This window comes from Thamnophis elegans, chromosome 8 (genome assembly GCF_009769535.1).
Source record: "Thamnophis elegans isolate rThaEle1 chromosome 8, rThaEle1.pri, whole genome shotgun sequence".
Lineage (NCBI taxonomy): Eukaryota > Metazoa > Chordata > Lepidosauria > Squamata > Colubridae > Thamnophis > Thamnophis elegans.
In genome coordinates this window covers 13,733,859-13,754,151 of record NC_045548.1, presented here as the reverse complement: position 1 = coordinate 13,754,151, position 20,293 = coordinate 13,733,859, and the positions used below count along the sequence as shown (strand labels likewise).

Here is a 20,293-nt window from a genome sequence, read left to right as displayed (position 1 = left end):
CATAATGCAATGTGCCCGCGATAACCACACACACACATACCCCGTGCATGTGTATGTGACCCCCCATGCCCCATTTTGGGCCTTGCATGCCTCCCTGAAGCCTCCTGGGACCAACAATGCCCCATGGGGTCACCTCCCACCCCCACACATGCATGCGCATCTCCTGCATATGTGGCAGAGACCCGAAAATCAGCTGCACGGTGAGAGGCACGCACACATATGCGGTGGAGCTGAACTGGGGCGACAGCTCCGTGCCCACAGAGAGGGCTCTGTGTGCCCCCTGCGGGATGCGTGCTTTAGGTTCACCATCACGGACCTATAGCCTTGAGGTTTCCCAGTGTTGTACCATCCAGTTAATAAGTTGACTCTATTTAGCTTTTTTTCAAGATAAGCCAAAGGTTGTTAAGTTCTGCCACCTGCAGTGAATAGCCACTCTTGGCTGCAATAAAACAGTGAACTCAAGCAAAATCACTAGGGAGAAGCCAAGCAATGTTTCTTCCTTTTAGAAATCTTTCCAGAGATCATCACAGTTGTGGGATCATGAGCAATGGAAAGGGTTCCACCACAAATCCGCGAAGCCCTTCTGCGTGGAGACATAAGCGCGAAGACTAAATCGCGCCGTTCTAAGCGCTAGGGAAAAACGCGACCCTACTGCGATGACATAATCGCGGAGGGCAAAATCGCGCATTCCCAAGCACTCAGTACCCTAAACCTAACCCTAAACCTAACCCTAAACCTAAAACAAACCCCTAAACCTAACCCTAAAACAAACCCCTAAACCTAATCCTAATGCTTACCTTAATTGAAGTCGGATTTCTGCCGCGGCGCCGTTTTAAAGCGCCCTTCTGTTGCCGCGCTGTTGTCGCAGCGGTGATGACGCACGGTGATGACGTCGCGGCTTTAGCGCCGCGATTTTATTGCCGCGCTTTTGACCAGCGCGGTTTTGTCGTGCCACGATGGAAAGAGCCATTCAACGTCTGACATATAATGAGCCAAGCATCACAAAAGAATAGATCACTCAGAAATCCCACAGGCACAAAATCACAAGGGACAAGCCATTATTATTATTACAATTACAATTATTGTTATTAGTATTAATATTATATCTATTAGCCACCCATCTTATCCCAAGGTAACTCATACGCTAGCCTGTGCTTTCTCCTTCCACCACTTAGACTTTTTCTGCACTCATCTACCTTCAGTGCAGCTGATTCTGGGATAGTTTTTAAATAAAAAATGTGTAGGAAAACAAGAGATAAAATCTACTTGCTGGTGTTGTGGTAGGCATAGCAGAAATGATTTTACACTGAAATTAAAATTTTTCTAAATCAAAATGTTACTGAATAGCAGCATCCACTCAATACTTTTTAACAAGACAAATTCCTTTGGAAAGAATACTGCCATGTAAAAGACTTTGGACTTTCACCTTGTTTTATTAGGTGGGCACTCAATTCATCACTGGATTTAACAAAAACAACGTTCAGGTGAACCCTGTGGCTTAAAGGCACAATACAAAAGGCAGTTGGAGCTCCTGCAAACATAATGGGTTGAATCCCACATTACTTTTTTGAAAACCCTCCTTGTAGCTCCTAGCATTGCTTTTTATGCTCTTCCCAAAGATTCCCTGAGTGTGTTGTTCCACCCAGAGCTGCAGGGGAAGAATTACATCTGGGAAAAACAGCTTCTCTTCTTGATTCAATCCAGTGCTTAGAACAATGTTTCCCAAGCTCAGCAACCTGCAGCTGTGTGGACTTCAACTCCTACAATTCCCCAGCCAGCCAAGCTTAAAAGTTGCTGAAGCTGAGAAAGAGCGGCTTAGGAGCTGTCATCATCTGTCCCTCCCACAACTGGAACTCAAAAGGAACTTTGAGTTTCAGGAGAAAAACCTTCTGTTTTCTCTGATCTTTTCTTCAGTGCTTCAAGGTTCACACTTAATATTAACTCCACTGTACTATTTTTCCTAGCAGGAGAAACAATTTATTACAGGTATGTTCTGTTAACAAATAAAAGTCAGACCTTATCCATCCACCCTAAACATGTTTGTACATAGATATAAATACATGTACAGGCACTTGTGTACATTTGTACACCAACAAATCTGATCTTGGGCCAACAATTCAACTTAAACAACAGATTTCAACATTGCAATATTATTTCATTACCCAATGGCTGCACTTCAATTTTTGAAATTGGCTGTGGTACACTCCTCCATCCTGCATTCTTCTCAGGATTTTATCTTATTTTTTATGGCTGGTATCCCAAATGCTTGGTGTGCCTCCCTTGAGCTATCAATCTTCCTGTGATCTTATCTGTTAAATTCACGTTGGCAAAACCCAGTGATTTTCCTTGCTTCAGAACCTCAGCAGTGATCAGGATTTCTTCTCCAATCTTAGCCGATGACATGTACCTAGAATACGGAAGAAAGGGAAAAAATATTTGTTATATGTACAGTGAAAGGCATGGTGTACTATGGTCTTTCTTCCCTCCATCCATACAGCTGTCCTCGAAACATTCTGAGGCAGAGCAATAGAAGAAAGAGACTGAACTTCCTGTCTAAGCAACTTTTTGATTGTTTAATAAAAGCCAAAAAGGACTTCTGAATAAATTATTGGATATCTTTTGTAGCTGCTTAGCCAAGATATTCAGAGAGGGACCCAATCCATTGTTTTTAGTCATGCTTATCCAACACAGTTTTGGGGAGAGCAGAATGATAGATGCCACCCTAAATTTCTTAATTCCATTTATATATGGAATTGCATATATAAAAACCTTTCTGTATGACATGTACATTAAAACAGAATGCATTGAAAAGATGTTGCTCAGAGTGACAGGTTTGAAGACTTTGAATCGTAAGCTGTTAATTGGAGCTTGGAGAAGCCTGCAGACTTAAGAGTAAAGTGTATATGTTGCATCCAGAGATCACAACCCGCCCTCTCCCTCTGTGCCTTTGATCCGCGGTGCCAAAGCAGCTTCCCGGCGAATGTTCCATTCACCGATCTCCATTTTTTTTCTTTTAACAACCCTGTAATCCCTTGCATCGGGGTGGAGTCAGGGTGACTGAACAGAGCTGAGCGTTTACTGGCTGGATGCCCTTCCTGACGCCTATGTGGAGCTCACAGCAGATAATTTTCCCTTTGCACCCAGAGCGAGAAATCTCTGCTCTACCTAGAATTGAACTCATACCCTCCTGGTTGTGAGGCAAGAGGTCCACCTCTAGGCCACCACGCCACTCACCTCATCCAATCTCCAATATGATCGGGAAAAGGTTCTACCTGAACTTGCAGTGCTACTATATGTAATTATGGAATAGTGATTTAGACAGTACAATAATCTCTGATTGATATAAGGCAGATGTCTCTGCTATCAGTACTTGTTTCACTTCTTACATAGTAATAGTACAATACAAAATAAAGCTAAAATAATGGCTCAGGTTCTTCAAAATAAAAGCATGAATGTTCCACTACCTTTTAGAACTTCTGAAGAATCTGGATACAGACGTGACCCAACAAAAGGGCGAACGACAAAACCGCGCCGACTAAACCGCGTCGCTAAAACCGCAACGTCATCAACGCGCCGACAACAACGTGGCGACAACAGCGCGGAGACAGAAGGGTGATTTCAGTCGACAGAGGGGCAATTTAAGTTAAGGTAAGGGTTAGGTTTAGGGTTAGTTTTACAGCGCGCTTCTGTCACCGCGCTGTTGTCGGCGCGATTCAGCGCTCATTCGTCGGAGTGCTTTAGAACACACGGTTTTGTCACCGCAGTTTAGTTGGGTGCAGTTTTGTCGTTCGCCCTTTTGTCGGTGAACCAGAAGTCTAGTTTTCCAAAAAGTATTTAAGCAGTTAAGTTTTAAAAATGTACACAGCTTGTAGTATCTCAGCATTGGACTGGCCTGATGCTTTCTTGGAATTAACACAAGTTGGATTTGCCCTATTCAGTGCAGAAAATGAAGGCTCAAGTAAAAACAAGCATGGGAATAAACTTGACCAAGTTTGATACCCACGTAATATTCATGTCCACACTAACACCAGGCACTCCTCTTTCCGTGTACAATAATGCAGCTGTTGACACAATGTCTACTAAAGTCGCTGTCAGGCCCCCATGGAGAGTCCCTCCTCTGTTTGTGTGCTGTTCTTCAACTTTCATTTCACAGACCACTTTCCCAGGGTTTGCAGAGACAACCTTCACCTGGGTGGAGAAGAGAAACAGAAATCTAGTTCCATAATGTCCCCGTGGAAAAAGAAAAGAAAAGGGGAAAAAAAATAAAGACAAAAGAAATCTTTTTTTCTATTTTTTCCTCCACCTTCTATGTTTTCCGTTTGCATTGCTTTACCATTTTAATTGTAATATTTCATAAAATTGTCATTTTAAACATTTCGCCCTAGCTCAGAAGGTCTCAGCGGACACAGTGGCTTTTAACACATCATAATTGCTATTGGTTAATAAGGCAGTGGTCTCCAACCTTGGCAACTTTAAGACCTATGGACTTCAACTCCCAGAGTTCCTCAGCCAGCAAAATAAAGCTGGCTGAGGAACTCTGGGAGTTGAAGTCCACAGGTCTTAAAGTTGCCAAGGTTGGAGACCACTGGGCTAAGATATTTGTAAGCTGTGTCACAGGTTATTTGGGTGACCCTTCTGTTTTCCCCTCGCCCTCCCGTCTGAATTTAAATTCTTTATCAGCCCAGCCGACTTTACTGTGTCTGAAGAAGCGAGTTCCAGTTTACAGACGCTTAAAAATGCCTTTTTTATAAAACGCGTCAGTCTGAAAAGCGCTTTACCAGCCTCCTGATTTTTAGCTAGCACAGAAAATCAACGCGGCTCTCTCGAGATACTCCCAACGACCTTGGAAAAAATATGCAGCAGGCCGCGATTTGCAGCGGTGGCTGCAAACCGTTCAAGGTCATCCCGGGGAAAAAATCAGCGTATGGAACTAACACCTCGTTACCTTATTCGCCACTCGATCGAAGCAGGGCGACTCCAACATAGCTTTCATCACCTCGCGAAGACTTTGAATGGTGAGATGAGACATGGCCACAAACGGGGGAAATCCTTTCGGGGGAAAAGAGGGCTAGCCGGGTCGCTGCTTCCTCCAAAGAGGCTGTTCCGAGTGGCTTCAAATTTCGGCGGCACCAGGAAGCTCAGCAGCGCCACCTGAGAAAACCTACGCCCGGTTTGCCCCCCCCCCCCCAAAAAAAAAGAACAGATGATTGGCATAGGCAGAATCGAACCCGCGCCCTCCCTCCGAGCCTTTGATCCGCGGCGCCAAAGCAGCTTCCCGGCGAACGTTCTGATTTAGTCATGCTTCTCCAACACAGTTTTGGGGAGAGCAGAATGATAGAGGCCACCCTAAAATGTCTTAATTCCATTTATATATGGAATTGCATATATAAAAACCTTTCTGTATGACATTAAAACAGAATGCTCAGAGTGACAGGTTTGAAGACTTTGAATCGTAAGCTGTTAATATATAACAGGCAGCTTGGAGAAGCCTGCAGACTTAAGAGTAAAGTGTATATGTTGCATCCAGAGATCACAATTGCATATATAAAAACCTTTCTGTATGACATGTACATTAAAACAGAATGCATTGAAAAGATGTTGCTCAGAGTGACAGGTTTGACGACTTTGAATTGTAAGCTGTTAATATATAACAGGCAGCTTGGAGAAGCCTGCAGACTTAAGAGTAAAGTGTATATGTTGCATCCAGAGATCACAATTGCATATATAAAAACCTTTCTGTATGACATATACATTAAAACAGAATGCATTGAAAAGATGTTGCTCAGAGTGACAGGTTTGAAGACTTTGAATCGTAAGCTGTTAATATATAACAGGCAGCTTGGAGAAACCTGCAGACTTAAGAGTAAAGTGTATATGTTGCATCCAGAGATCACAATTGCATATATAAAAACCTTTCTGTATGACATATACATTAAAACAGAATGCATTGAAAAGATGTTGCTCAGAGTGACAGGTTTGAAGACTTTGAATCGTAAGCTGTTAATATATAACAGGCAGCTTGGAGAAGCCTGCAGACTTAAGAGTAAAGTGTATATGTTGCATCCAGAGATCACAATTGCATATATAAAACCTTTCTGTATGACATATACATTAAAACAGAATGCATTGAAAAGATGTTGCTCAGAGTGACAGGTTTGAAGACTTTGAATCGTAAGCTGTTAATATAACAGGCAGCTTGGAGAAACCTGCAGACTTAAGAGTAAAGTGTATATGTTGCATCCAGAGATCACAACTGCATATATAAAAACCTTTCTGTATGACATATACATTAAAACAGAATGCATTGAAAAGATGTTGCTCAGAGTGACAGGTTTGAAGACTTTGAATCGTAAGCTGTTAATATATAACAGGCAGCTTGGAGAAGCCTGCAGACTTAAGAGTAAAGTGTATATGTTGCATCCAGAGATCACAATTGCATATATAAAAACCTTTCTGTATGACATATACATTAAAACAGAATGCATTGAAAAGATGTTGCTCAGAGTGACAGGTTTGAAGACTTTGAATCGTAAGCTGTTAATATATAACAGGCAGCTTGGAGAAACCTGCAGACTTAAGAGTAAAGTGTATATGTTGCATCCAGAGATCACAATTGCATATATAAAAACCTTTCTGTATGACATATACATTAAAACAGAATGCATTGAAAAGATGTTGCTCAGAGTGACAGGTTTGAAGACTTTGAATCGTAAGCTGTTAATATATAACAGGCAGCTTGGAGAAACCTGCAGACTTAAGAGTAAAGTGTATATGTTGCATCCAGAGATCACAATTGCATATATAAAAACCTTTCTGTATGACATATACATTAAAACAGAATGCATTGAAAAGATGTTGCTCAGAGTGACAGGTTTGAAGACTTTGAATCGTAAGCTGTTAATATATAACAGGCAGCTTGGAGAAACCTGCAGACTTAAGAGTAAAGTGTATATGTTGCATCCAGAGATCGCAACCCGCCCGCTCCCTCCGCGCCTTTGATCCGCGGTGCCAAAGCAGCTTCCCGGCGAACGTTCAAGCCCCCGTTTCGAATCACCTGCCCGCCTCTTCGCACCTCCGCGTTCCGTCGGCTTCCCCGCGCCACGCTCGGAAAACACAGGAAACTCCGAGGCGCAGCTTCTCGGCGGCGCATGCGCAGCTTCGCTTCGACGGGAAGTGATGGAGGATCGGCGGGCGGGCCTGGCGTGGTCGTGAAAGGCGCTGCGGGTTCTTTTAGAAACAACTTGTGCCAAGAGAATGGAGGGCGGCTGGGCGGACAGGGAAATGGAGCAGGCGGCTTCCGAGCCGAAGGAGCGCGTCGACTCGGCGGAGGAAGGAGGGCCGCGGGAAGACCTGGAGGAGCAGCGGAAGCAGCTGTGCTTGGACTTTGCCTCCATCAGTAATTGTGGTGGTGCAGCCTCTGCTGAGCGCTACCTGGCCGAGAACGGCTGGGATATGCAGGTAGGTGCCGTTCTGAGCCTCTCTCCCTGCTTCCACGATACAGGTAGTTCTCGACTTCCAACCGTCCGTTTAGTGTCCGTTCAAAGTTAACAACGGCGCTGAAAAATATGACTTAAGTTAGGACCGCTTTTTCATAGTTAAGACCTTTGCTGCCTCCCCATGACCATGTGATCAAAATTCAGCTGGTTGGCAACGGGGTTGGTATTTATAGCAATAGCAGTTAGACTTATATACCGCTTCATAGGACTTTCAGCCCTCTCTAAGCGGTTTACAGAGTCAGCATATCGCCCCCAACAACAATCCGGGTCCTCATTTCACCCACCTCGGAAGGATGGAAGGCTGAGTCAACCCTGAGCCGGTGAGATTAGAACCGCCGAACTGCAGATAACAGTCAGCTGAAGTGGCCTGCAGTACTGCACCATAACCACTGCGCCACCTCGGCTCTTTATGACCGTTGCGGTGTCCCACGGGTCATGGGATCAAGTTTTGCGACCTTTTGACAAGCAAAGTCAACGGGGAAGTCCCCGTTCACTTAGTGACTGGGCTACTAATTTAGCAACTGCAGTGATTCACTTAAGAACAGTGGCAGGAAAAGTCGTAAAATGGGTCAAAGCTCACTTAAGACACGTCTCACTGAGCAACAGAAATTTTGGGCTCGGTTGTGGTTGTAAGTCAGGGATGCCCTATAATGAGAACCAGCTTGGTGTAGTGATTAAGGGGCTGGCCTAGAAACCAGGGGACTGTGAGTTCTAGTCCTGAGCAACGGAAATGTTGGGCTCACTTGTGGTCATAAGTCGAGGAATACCTGTACCACGTTTTGACTTTTCTCTTGTAGAAGGCGCTGAATTCATACTTTGACCCGTCTCCTGAGCAAGATGTTGACAGGATGTCCCATCCAGTTCCCGCCACGGGGGCTCCGTAAGTTATTTATGTGAAGGCTCTTTGTGGAGAAAAGGAGGGAAAATCTTTCCTTCCCCTCCATTATGTGGCCATGTTAATCCCTTTTCTTTTATTTCCATTATTTTATTTTATTTGTATCCCGCATACAAATAATCTTATTATTTTTACAAATAACTCAAAGCGTCAAACATATCCGACACACCTTCCTCTTCCTATTTTCCTTACCACAACTTTGAGAGGCGGTTTGGGATGAGAGAGAGAATGACTTTTCACTCTCTCCTCATTTTCAAATTTGTTAAGGGATCTTTTTTTTTACAGCCACTGTTTATAGTTATGAGTTTGAAAGCTGACAGAGAAACGGAACTTGGTGCTGTGTGGAGCAGAACACAGTTCCCCGTGCAAAATGACATACCTACAACCCTGTTTGCTAACTTGGAAGATCCTACTTGATCATTTTCTTTGTGCCTGAATTTGGTATTTATGCATAAATTGTGCATAGTTCTAATCTGGTGGATTTAAAAAATAAATTATGCAATGCTACTGCATGGAGTTAGTTCAGTATTATTCACAGCAGTGACCAACTTTTTTCTCTTAAGTCTAATGGGGTTCTGATTTTCTCTATTTGTAGTAAATCCCCTTCAGATCTTAAATAGGAGTACTATAATCAAAATTATATACTTAAGATGTTTGGAATTGCGCAGCTATTTGACCAGATGTCATAGCCGTTGGCAAGGGACTGTAGGAATAATCTAAAATACAGGCATCCAACTTTGATTTGCATGAGCTGCGTTGAGTGGAGTTGTCGTGGGTTCAATTATGGTTGTAAGTTGAAGACGACCCGTATAAATAAGAGACTTCTTTCTTCTTATATTTTTTAATGATCTTGTGGAGCCCACATTACTATCTGTCCAGGATAGGTTGACATGCCTGGTCTAAAATATTTGGTGGGGGGGGACTCTAGTTTGTCCATGTCTTGTCCATACCTTAGGTAGAAATAGTTGTGGTGTAGTTGGTACCACCTCTTGAATAATTGTTCAAGCCACTGTAGAAAATTAAAATGGTAGCACTGATTGAGAGCTACCATTAACATTTATCAGCTTGCTTGAAAGTTTATAGCTAGCTACATGTAATGTGTTACGCCATATTTTTCGGTTTCACCACAAAACCGCGTTCGACTAAAGGGCGCTCGACGAAACCGCGTAGCTGACGTCATCACAGCGCAACAACAGCGCGGAGAAAAAAGCATGCTGTAAACGCTAAACCTAAAATTAACCCCTAAACCTAACCCCCCTAAACCTAATCCTAAACCTAACCCTAAACCTAACCCTAAACCTAACCCTTAACCTAACGCTAAACCTAATCCTAACCCTTAACCTAACCCTAAACCTAACCCTTAACCTAACCCTAACCCTAAACCTAACCCTAAACCTAACCCTAAACCTAACCCTAAACCTAACCCTTAACCTAACCCTTAACCTAACCCTAAACCTAAACCTAACCCTAAACCTAACCCTTACCTTAACTTGAATCGGCTTGCTTTCAAAGCGCTATTTAAAGTGCCCTTCTTTCTCCGCGCTCGCTGTTGTCGCCCTGTTGATGACGTCAGCGACGCGGTTTAATCGGGCGCGCTTTAGTCGAGCGCGGTTTTGTCGTGCCACGATATTTTTCACGTACAGTTGAGCAAATAGAGGTAGTCCTCAACTTTAGTGACTGTTTGAAGTTACAATAGCACTGAAAAAGTGATTTTTGATCATTTTTCACACTTATGACTGTGGCAGCATCCCTGTGGTCATGCGATCAAAATTCAACTTCCTGACAACTGATTCATATTCATGACTGCTGCAGTGTCCCAGGATCATGTCATCATGTTTTGCAACTTTCTGACAAGCAAAGTCAATGGGGGAGCCAGATTTACTTAACAACCAACTTAACAAATGCACTTAACAACTATGATAAGAAATGCCGTAAAATGGGGCAGAACTCACTTAATAACTCTCTTGCTTAGCAATAGAAATTTGGGGCTCAAATAAGTCAAGAATTACCTATAATTTATCTGGTTCAGATAGTGTAAAACCAATAAATCATAGCTAACAAATCACACTTGATAGATTCACATGCCAAGCTAAAACCTTAGGGCACCATAGGGAAATTTATGTCCACATAGCTTCGAGGCTGATCTCTAATGTGAAAAATTGGAAATGTTTCTTGCGACAACCACTGCATGCTGTGTAGTAAACTGGACCTACTGCAGATGGCAATTTTCTAAAATTACTTTTTAAAGCCTGTGGATAAGTAAATGTTCTGGAGAAAATTGCTTTGGGCAATACATTTAATTTGTGTATGTGCATTCCAGTGTTGATCTAACTGAACGTTCGACTACCAATACTGTAGCTGCTGCAGTAGTGGAAGCTGCAGGAATCTGCCCACAAGATGACAGCACTTTTTCTTTAATTACTTGGAATATTGATGGCCTGGATTCAAATAATCTGCAAGAAAGGGCACGAGGAGTCTGCTCCTATCTAGCTTTGTAAGTATCTATCACAGTAATCCTATGGGCATCTAGTAGAAATAAGCAATGATTTAATGAGATTAATTATAGAACAAGCCTGCTCTGGACAACACTGTGCATTTGTTTTGTACTAGCTCCTTTTTAATAAGAATTGAATACTTTTGTAATTCAGTGCTAAAATATGTATGCATGTAAGTCTATAAATAACAAAAAGTTTTAGGTTGTCTTAAGACTTTGCTGCAAAAATGTGTTACTTTGTTTGGTGCCAAAATGCTTTCTTTGTATTGGTAAAATACAACTATGCATTTAGACAATGTTAGAAATAATTATATTTAATTTGCATGAATTGGAGATGTGTTACTCTGCTTATAAAACGGGAACATTAATTTCAAACGTGTGTTTCTTCTCTGTTTTATTCAGTCATTCTCATATATATGATCATAATAGTTTTAGAATGCTCATTAAAGCATGTTTTGGAGAAGGCTACAAAGAAATTAAAAGGACATACATCAAAATTACTATTGCAAATTTAAGAAAAATTAAAATGGTTTAAGATTTATATATAAACCTGGTCCATGATTAATGAAATAAAAACGTCTAGTCCCATAGCTGCATTGCAAGGGTGTGTAAATCTGTGAAACAGAGGTTTGTTTACATTATATAGTTTTATCATATGCCTGAACATCATTATTGATACGGAAGTAACATTCAGAAATAAATTTTGTGTGAGAATCATCACGAGGTTTTCACATCACATCTCAAGCAACCCAGAATTTTTAGTACCCTAAATAAAAATCTGGGAAGTGTGAATTGGTGCGCTGGTTAATTTAAAAGGGGTTAGAAGAAACTGACTTTGGAAAATTGCAAATTATTCTCCATTCAGTTGGTAGCATCATAATTTTGTATGATTTCTTGAAGTGACTACTTTTCTTCCTACTGTTAAAATAGGTATCATTATAAACGTCTCTTTTTAATTTAGATACAGCCCAGATGTGGTATTTTTACAAGAGGTTATTCCTGTATATTTAAGTTACCTCCAGAAGAGAGCAGTCAGTTACACAATTATTCCAGGTAAATGAAGTGATCAACTTAATGCATAAAGTTATAGTAGTCACTCTCAGCTTAATGCAGCAACTGCAAATAGTGATATTTTTATGATACTGTATAATGTCACTATATAGAGCCACAGATAGTTGATTATACTAGCTTCCTAGGAAGAGGTAAATTATGCTTAGAATACGTAAATGTGAGTTACTGATCTGAACAGCCTGTCTGGTGAGGCTGTACACTTCAGAAGTTCTTGTTTTTACCTAATTACAATTTATCAGAGACTGGAAAACATATTAATCTTAATCTTGACATATATAAACCCTTAAACATTTGTGAGAAATTTCCAGAATACTCCAAAAGTTATATACTAGTTCAGTGTATAACTAAAACTGGAAGTGATTAAATGCATGGGAAATCACTGGATTAATTGTGCTTCAATAATATAAATTAAATCCAGTTTACTTCCTTTTCCATGCACAGCTGCAGGATTGCAGATTTCAGCTTCCTGTGCAAAGTCCAAGTATAGCCTTGGTCAAAAAAAAAAGTGAAACTGTTTAATGGGGTTAATTCAAAATGAGAAATGAAAATAATAGGTGCGTGCATGTCTGAAATTTCTCTAGACTTGAGGCTAGTGTCTTCTATTGTGTGGAAATTCTGAGTGAAATGCCACAGTATTGACCTTTCCTTTTGTATTTTTGACTATCTGTCTCTTCAGGTAATACGGATGGTTATTTTACCGCCATCATGCTAAAAAAATCAAGAGTAAAAGTTTTAAAACATGAAATAACAGCTTTTCCTACAACCAGTATGCTGAGAAATTTATTAGCAGTATATGTAAGTGTGCTTTACCCCAGCTTTATGGAGAAAATTGTTTGGCAGCCTAAAGTCAAGGCTTTTTAAAAACAAGTTAATGGGACATTAATAGGGAAGGAAGTGGGTATTCTCACTATTAACTTTAAACTGTTATTTTATTTTCACAAGTTAGCTTTGTATATTAGCTCTTTGTATATAGAATATACATACATTTGGAGACAATCAGAAAATGTGAGAACTTTTCTGTAATATTACAAGGGGATTTAAAAGCTAAGTTTTCACTTATTGCAATATTCAGTCTTGGTTAAAAACTATGTTTAAAAAAGGTTAGCTGTGTTATAGTTTAGCATTATATGTGAAGCAATCAACTATACTTGTGTTTTGCATTTTTTCCTATTCTTGAAAATAGCTTAAAAATAATTATCCCACTACTATCCTGCATATTTGGATTGTGGACTAAAATGTCACTATGGATATATTAACGGGGGGTGACCTTTAGTATATTAATCAACCAATTCAGGGACTCTAAAACATGAGCCATGACCTCCTAGGGCAGGGGTCCCCAGTCCATGGACCAGCACCAGGCTGCGGCATGCCAGAAACCGGGCCACACAAATAAGCAAAGCCCCATCCACTAATGCAGGCAACACACGAAACCACTCCCTCTCCAGTCAGAGGACCTGGTGCCCAAAAGGCTGGGGTCTGCTGTCCTAGAGGGGTCACAAGGAATTTTGCGAGGTTCACTGACAAAAGGGCAACCGACAAAAGCGCGGTGACAAAACCGCAAGTTCTAAACCGCGCCAACGAATGAGCGCTGAATTGCGCCGACAACAGCGCGCCAACAGAAGCGCGCTGTAAACCTAAACCTAACCCTAAACCTAACCCTAAACCTAACGCTAACCCTAAAAAGAGCCGAGGTGGCGCAGTGGGTAGAGTGCAGTACTGCAGGCCACTTCAGCTGACTGCTATCTGCAGTTCGGCAGTTCAAATCTTACCGGCTCAAGGTTGACTCAGCCTTGCATCCTTCCAAGATGGGTAAAATGAGGACCCAGATTGTGGGGGCGATATGCTGACTCTGTAAACCGCTTAGAGGGGGCTGAAAGCCCTATGAAGCGGTATATAAGTCTAACAGCTATTGCTAACGCTAACCCTAAACCTAACGCTAACCCTAAACCTAACGCTAACCCTAAACCTAACGCTAACCCTAACGCTAACCCTAACGCTAACCCTAAACCTAACCCTTACCTTAACTTAAATCGCCCTTCTATCGACGTGCTGTTGTCGGCGCATTGATGACATCACAGTTTTAGCAACGCAGTTTTGTCGGCCGGCGCGCTTTTGTCAGGTCACGAATTTGCGAGGGTTGTGCTCATTATGTTGGGCCTGCTCATGGTTGTTGCTGTTGGCATTAAACAGGCAGTGTATAGGATCCAGGCAGAGGGATTTGTCTTTCCCACCCTTCTGCAACAGCCTAATTCCAAGGTGACCCACTAAATCAAGACACACTTTTCTACTTTCACATTTCAATTCTTTGCAAGGAAGTGAAGTCCCTCTGAAAAACTAAGCAGAGTTGGGAAGCGATTGGGAACAACATCAATCAACACTATTGATTAATATACTAAAGGTCACCCTGTTAATATATCTGTAGTGACATTTTAATCCAAAGTCTATTGTTTTTTTCAAAGTATGCAGGATAGTAAAGGGATACTTATTTTTAAGCTGTTTTCAAGTATAAGAGAAAATGCAAAACACAAGTATAATTGATTGTTTCGCATATAATGCTAAACTAATGGGTCCCAGTGGGGCTGGGAAGTGGAAGGACCTAGAGCAGTGTTGGCAAACCTTTTTGGCACCAAGTGCTGAAACGGGAATGCGTGTGCGTGCACAGGGGAGCGCCGGAAACCGGAAGAGCAGCTCCCTGGCATGCATGCAAGCACGGGAGCGCTGGAAACTGAGCTTCTGGTTTCCGGTGCTCTCGTAAGACCAGCTGGAACCTGGAAGAGCAATGGGCAACAGCTGGTGTGCTGCAGAGATGGCTCTGTGTGCCACTTCCGGCACGTGTGCCATTGGTTCACCATCCACTGGACCGTTGGATCTCTGGGCACGATAGATATTCCCCGCCTAAAGGGAAAAAAAACAATTGGGAAATATCTCCCCTTTGGATCAGTGCTGCCTCATTGAGAGTTGCATTTGGAATAGACAGACATCTTGTTTACTTATGAGGATGTCTGAGCAGCGGGGTATGGTGGGCTGTTGTGGCCCAGCAGGAGCCGTTGGAGCTGCCGCCAGTCTCCGACAGCGAGGGGGTTTATGAGTCGGCCTTGGAGGAGGTAGAGGACTCTGGACAGGGTGTCGACTCCGAGCAGGGCGAGGAGAGACTGGTTGGCCACCAGGTGACGGCAGAGCATTGGATCAAAGGGAATGTTCAGGAAAACATTTGGGAGTTGTTTCAGGATGCATGCAGACGTAGGGCTACTCAGCGTAAAGAACAACGGAGTAACTACAGGAGGTGATTACGAGCAGCTGATGCTGATTAAGATCCTCTCTTGAGTATAAAAGAGACTGTGCCACGCCCTGGTTGCAGGAGTCAACGTTCACATTCATGATTCAGAGAAACCAACTTGGATAAGTGGTTTGATGTGAGAAGCTTGTTTAATTGCTGCCAGAGAGCTTATTTCTTTGTTTATTTTGGGCTTGCAGCCAGCAAGAGTCTGGACTGATTAAAACATTCTTTCGTACGTCTGTTTTGGCTTTCATTCCTGGACGGAGAAGGGCGGGTCAGAACAGTGGGCAATGCGAGGAAAGAGGAAAAGCTGTTTTCTCAGTTGTTGGCAAGCGTTCTCAGAAGGAATCTAGTCCCTTAAAATTCAAGTCAAGGGCTAAGAAAAAAAAAGCTACACTGCTCCATCCCATTAGCCGGCATATTTGTGGCAGAGCTTACTTCCAATCGAGCAGATAAACCAAGGATTCCAAGGCTGAGCCTCCTTGGAAGCAGGTGCCCATGAGACAGTGTGATTGGGGTGCTGGGCGGAGAAAGAGAGCAAATCGGAGCCTTGGAGAGTTCATCTTGAACTGCACTCAAACATGGGTTGAGCTGTTGCTGGGATAAAAAACTATTAAAGGACAGTCCCAGTCCAGGGCAGCTTCTGCAGGTGGCTTATCCAGGAAAAATGGGAGTCCTGATAGAACTTGGCCTGTGTGTGTTATTTGGGGAGTGGGGGGAGTGGTGAGTAACAAATTAGTTTATTATTGTAGGAGATCACTGACAACCTGAAATAATTATATCTTGCATTCCTATTTAGTTTCCATTTAAATTAAGGGTAGGTGGATTTACAAGCTTTAAAAGGCTTCACTGTTGTGATGATCAAAAATAAAGAACTGAATGGGAATGGGAGAGCTGAGTAATGTAAACGAAGTTTATTCTTTTCATGCCTAGCATATTGTTGTTGTTTTTAAATCAGGTAAACATTTCTGGCAATGACCTGTGTCTTATGACTTCCCACTTGGAGAGTACTAAGGATCACAGTGAAGAGCGTTTAAAACAGTTGAAACTGGTGCTTGCCAAAATAGCAGAGGTACCCGAGTCAAGTTCTGTGATTTTTGGAGGTGACACAAACTTAAGAGACAAAGAGGTAAGCTAGGACAAATGTTTCCCTCCCCCCCACCCACTCTCCAAGATCCTTTTTTTGCATCTTCTTTCCTGGTATCTACAGGTAGTCCTTAACTTAAGATACCAGTTGGGACAGAACATCCATCATTAAGCAGTGTAGTTATAAAGTCCAGTGTCACATGACTACATTGCTTAGCGATGGCAATCCCTGTCCTTAACTTAAGATACCAGTTGGGACAGAACATCCATCACTAAGCAGTGTAGTTATAAAGTCCAGTGTCACATGACTACATTGCTTAGGGTTCCACCACAAAACTGCGTTCGACTAAAGGGCGCTCGACGAAACCGCGTAGCTGACGTCATCACAGTGTGATAACAGCGCGGAGAAAAAAGCATGCTGTAAACGCTAAACCTAAAATTAACCCCTAAACCTAACCCTAAACCTAACCCTTACCTTAACTTGAATCAACTTGCTTTCAAAGCGCTATTTAAAGCGCCCTTCTTTCTCCGCGCTCGCTGTTGTCGCCCTGTTGATGACGTCAGCGACGCGGTTTAATCGGGCGCGCTTTAGTCGAGCGCGGTTTTGTCGTGCCACGTTGCTTAGTGATGGCAATCCCTGTCCTTAACTTAAGACACCAGTTGGGACAGAACATCCATCACTAAGCAGTGTAGTTATAAAGTCCAGTGTCACGTGACTACATTGCTTAACGATGGCAATCCCTGTTGCTGTCGTTAACCAAATTCCACCAGTTAGTTGAGGGCCCGCTCCAATCTAAGCCATTCCAGGCTACGTCCCTCTCTGTCTCGAGCCTCTGTTTAGTGTAAGGGACTGCCTCCTCTTCACTACTACCCATCTTTCCCTTCCCATCTTTGCCCTTTGGGCTGCCCTGTACAACAGTAGCCCCACTGTCAGGGTTCCAAATAGCATTCAAAAGTAAATCAGAGCCCAACGCAAAGTATTGCTCAAAGTTTCAATTTATTAAGAGAGCCATGTTGGCACATCTGGGAAAACCCAAATCTGAAAGCTTCCTGGTTTTCCCCACATAGTTGAAAGTTCAAGATTTTGCCCCCACACCAACAGGTCCATCACATGATCCAATCTCCCACCTCTGTGCTGGCAGTTCCTCCCATCCAATTCCAATCAGGTACAGAGATGCAGAGACAAAGGATGATGACCTTGGCTTTCTAGAAAGAATGTTGTTGTGGCTACATAGTATGTGACTCCTTACAATCCCCCCTCCCATTTTCCCACAATAGAAAATGCATAGCAGAATAATAGAAAGTGTGGCAGGCCAAAGACCCAAAAGAAAAGATGGCGGCAGGCCTGACACCCAGAACTACATCACTCCGGAGCTGCCAGAAACTCCTAAGGTGCAATACAGCACTAAGGCCCATTAGTACAGTGCAGCACAAAGCTGCAACCATCCTGGGAAACACCAGCCGCTCCAGGAAGCATCAGCAGCATGGTGCAAATCTCAGCTGTCCCAAGAGCCCCAGCCATTCCTAGCGTGACCCGTCAAAACCGCGGTCCACTAAAGCGCGCCCGATTAAAGCGCGTACCTGACATCAGCAGCGCGACAAAATTAAAAATAAATTAAATTAAAATTAAAATAAAATTAAAGCAAGCCGATTCACATAAAGGTAAGGGTTAGGGTTAGGGTTAGGTTAAGGGTTAGGGTTAGGTTTAGGGTTACGTTAAGCGTTAGGGTTAGGTTTAGGGTTAGCGTTAGGTTTAGGGTTAGGTTAAGGGTTAGGCTTAGGGTTAGGTTTAGGGTTAGGTTTGGGGGGGTTAGGTTTAGATTTACGCGTTAATTTTAAGTTTACCGCTCACAGCGTGCTGTTTTCGTCGCGCTGTGATGACGTCACGTACGCGCTTTCGTCGAGCGCTTTATTCTACCGTGGTTTTGTGGTGGAACCCATTCCTAGCAGTGCAGCATGAAGCTGCATCTGCCCAAGGGAGCTCAACAGTGCAGCAAAAAACCCGTTACCCCAGGGAGCCCCTGCAGCCCCAGCCTGCTGCCCCCATCCCAATCCAGCAACTCAGCCCCTGGATGACCGGCAACCCCAGTTCTTCTGTACCATATTTTTGATCTTGCTCATGGGTCATTCCTGCTTTGGCCACGTAAGGCCATCTTACCCAGGTCTTGTGAAGAAACCACTGTGCACAACGTTAGGAAGACAGCCTTGTGCAGCATATCAGAGGAAAACATAATTCAAACTTGAAAGCAACATAATTATTATATTTACTGTTCTCTTATCACTTTCTGCTCTTATCTTTATCAGGTTGCTAAAATAGGTGGCTTACCTAACAATGTTTTGGATATTTGGGAGTTCTTGGGCAAGCCGGAACATTGCAAGTACACCTGGGATACAACCCAAAACAGCAACCTGAATGTAAGATACAAGTGCAAAAGTCGATTTGATCGTCTGTTTTTCCGAGGGGCAACAAATGGTGGACAGATTATTCCTCAGAGTTTGGATTTGATTGGTGTGGAAAAACTGGATTGCGGCAGATTTCCTAGTGATCATTGGGGACTGTTTTGCAATTTTGATGTGATATTGTAAGAAGAAACCATTTCACTGTTGTGATTTTTATGTTCTTCAAAATTTTAAGCCAGTTCTAATGTTAATTTTGATTCACAATCGTGTAAGCTAAGCACTCCATTTTACTTGTTTCGAGAATTCTTGCTTGGCAAAGGCGAAACATTCCATTTAAAATATTAAGGTCTCATACAGTGCAGAAGATGTTTTAGTTAATTTGTGTGTATGAGAGAGAAATCATTTACTAAACACATCATAAGTTGTTTTTAATAAAGAATCCTTGTGAGTCCACTTTAATGACACTATTATTCTGGTAGCTGAAATTCAGGAAGAAAAAGATAGACTATAATTTCAGGACTATTAATGCATTGCTGGATGTCCTCTAATTCCTATGATAGGTCTTCCCAAGAATCAAGGGTTGCTATTAGTGAACATCACTCAGGCCTGTTCTTCACTGGCCTTTTCTTTGAGTATCCATTCTCTAACTTTTCATGGACGTACTGGTGCTTATTTGTTCCCTAATGGAGGAAAATAAAAAGTCAAGAAAGCATCTTCTCCATGACATACTTCTTCCAGGAGGTGGTAAGGAATGAGGCCAAAAGAAGAGATAATAGTTTTGTTCATGGCAGAAAGGTGGGAAGGACACTGAAGGAGAAAGCCCTAATATGAGTAAGGGGTGTGTTGCAAAAAGAATAGGGCTCTTCTACTTGTATTCGTGTTTTCAAGCCGAGGCTTTGATTAGTAGAACTTATGGCTCCACTGTGAACTGTATTATCAACATTTTCAGTTCTCTGATTAGCCAATATTTCTTTTAACCTTTGCTGCTAATATAGGATGTCCTGCTATGCAGAATCTTATTACCTTATTTCTTCACCTAACCATTAGATCAGTGTTTCTCAACCTTGGCCACTTGAAGATGTCCGGACTTCAACTCCCAGAATTCGCTGGCTGGGGAATTCTGGGAGTTGAAGTCCGGACATCTTCAAGTGGCCAAGGTTGAGAAACACTGCATTAGATGGATATGAAAGGAATGCACATGACAATTGAATGGAATTGAATGCTTTATTTGGCCAAGTGTGATTAGACACACAAGGAAGTACAGAAGCAGTGTAATTGCAAAGCAACAGAGAGAATAACAACAACAACAACAACAACAACAACAACACAAATAAGAGGGGGAACTAAAGAAGATAATAAAAAGGATAAATAATACTACAGCCACACTGGATGGGTTAATACAGAGGTTCCCAATCCGCAATCCAGGGCCACGGCCTGTTTCAAACCAGGCTGTGAGCGATGGCAAGCGTGTGTTTGCATGCACAAAGCTCCGCTCGTGGGAGTGGTGGGCATTTGTGTTGGTGCATGAAGCTCCACTTACATGAGTGGAGCTTTGTGCATGAGCGCAAGTGACC

At 42.6% G+C, this 20,293-nt stretch overlaps 2 protein-coding genes and 1 long non-coding RNA gene across 4 annotated transcripts; 2 read left to right on the top strand and 1 right to left on the bottom strand.

The window, feature by feature from the left end:
- Nucleotides 1-1,413: 1,413 nt before the first annotated feature.
- Nucleotides 1,414-7,143, bottom strand: ACOT13 (acyl-CoA thioesterase 13). Of its 2 annotated transcripts, none has more exons than XM_032222671.1 (4): nucleotides 7,073-7,143; nucleotides 4,946-5,161; nucleotides 4,004-4,188; nucleotides 1,414-2,407 (listed from the first exon to the last, which is right to left on the bottom strand). In XM_032222671.1, the coding sequence occupies exons 2-4, from the start codon at nucleotides 5,027-5,029 to the stop codon at nucleotides 2,245-2,247; spliced, it is 432 nt and encodes a 143-aa protein (XP_032078562.1). In that variant the 5' UTR covers nucleotides 5,030-5,161; nucleotides 7,073-7,143; the 3' UTR covers nucleotides 1,414-2,244. The 2 variants fall into 2 exon arrangements, with proteins under 2 accessions (XP_032078562.1, XP_032078561.1); XM_032222670.1 differs by having other exon boundaries at nucleotides 7,055-7,141.
- On the top strand, nucleotides 2,436-5,682 carry LOC116512275. The gene is made up of 2 exons (XR_004255864.1): nucleotides 2,436-2,831; nucleotides 5,435-5,682. It is a non-coding gene; the product is annotated as an uncharacterized LOC116512275 (long non-coding RNA).
- A 3-nt stretch (nucleotides 7,144-7,146) lies between the features above and the next one.
- TDP2 (tyrosyl-DNA phosphodiesterase 2) lies at nucleotides 7,147-19,172 on the top strand. Its single transcript, XM_032222669.1, has 7 exons — nucleotides 7,147-7,458; nucleotides 8,294-8,376; nucleotides 10,712-10,885; nucleotides 11,847-11,938; nucleotides 12,633-12,751; nucleotides 16,192-16,362; nucleotides 18,624-19,172. Exons 1-7 carry the CDS (start codon nucleotides 7,255-7,257, stop codon nucleotides 18,903-18,905), a joined length of 1,125 nt encoding a protein of 374 aa, XP_032078560.1. The 5' UTR covers nucleotides 7,147-7,254; the 3' UTR covers nucleotides 18,906-19,172.
- Nucleotides 19,173-20,293: the final 1,121 nt, after the last annotated feature.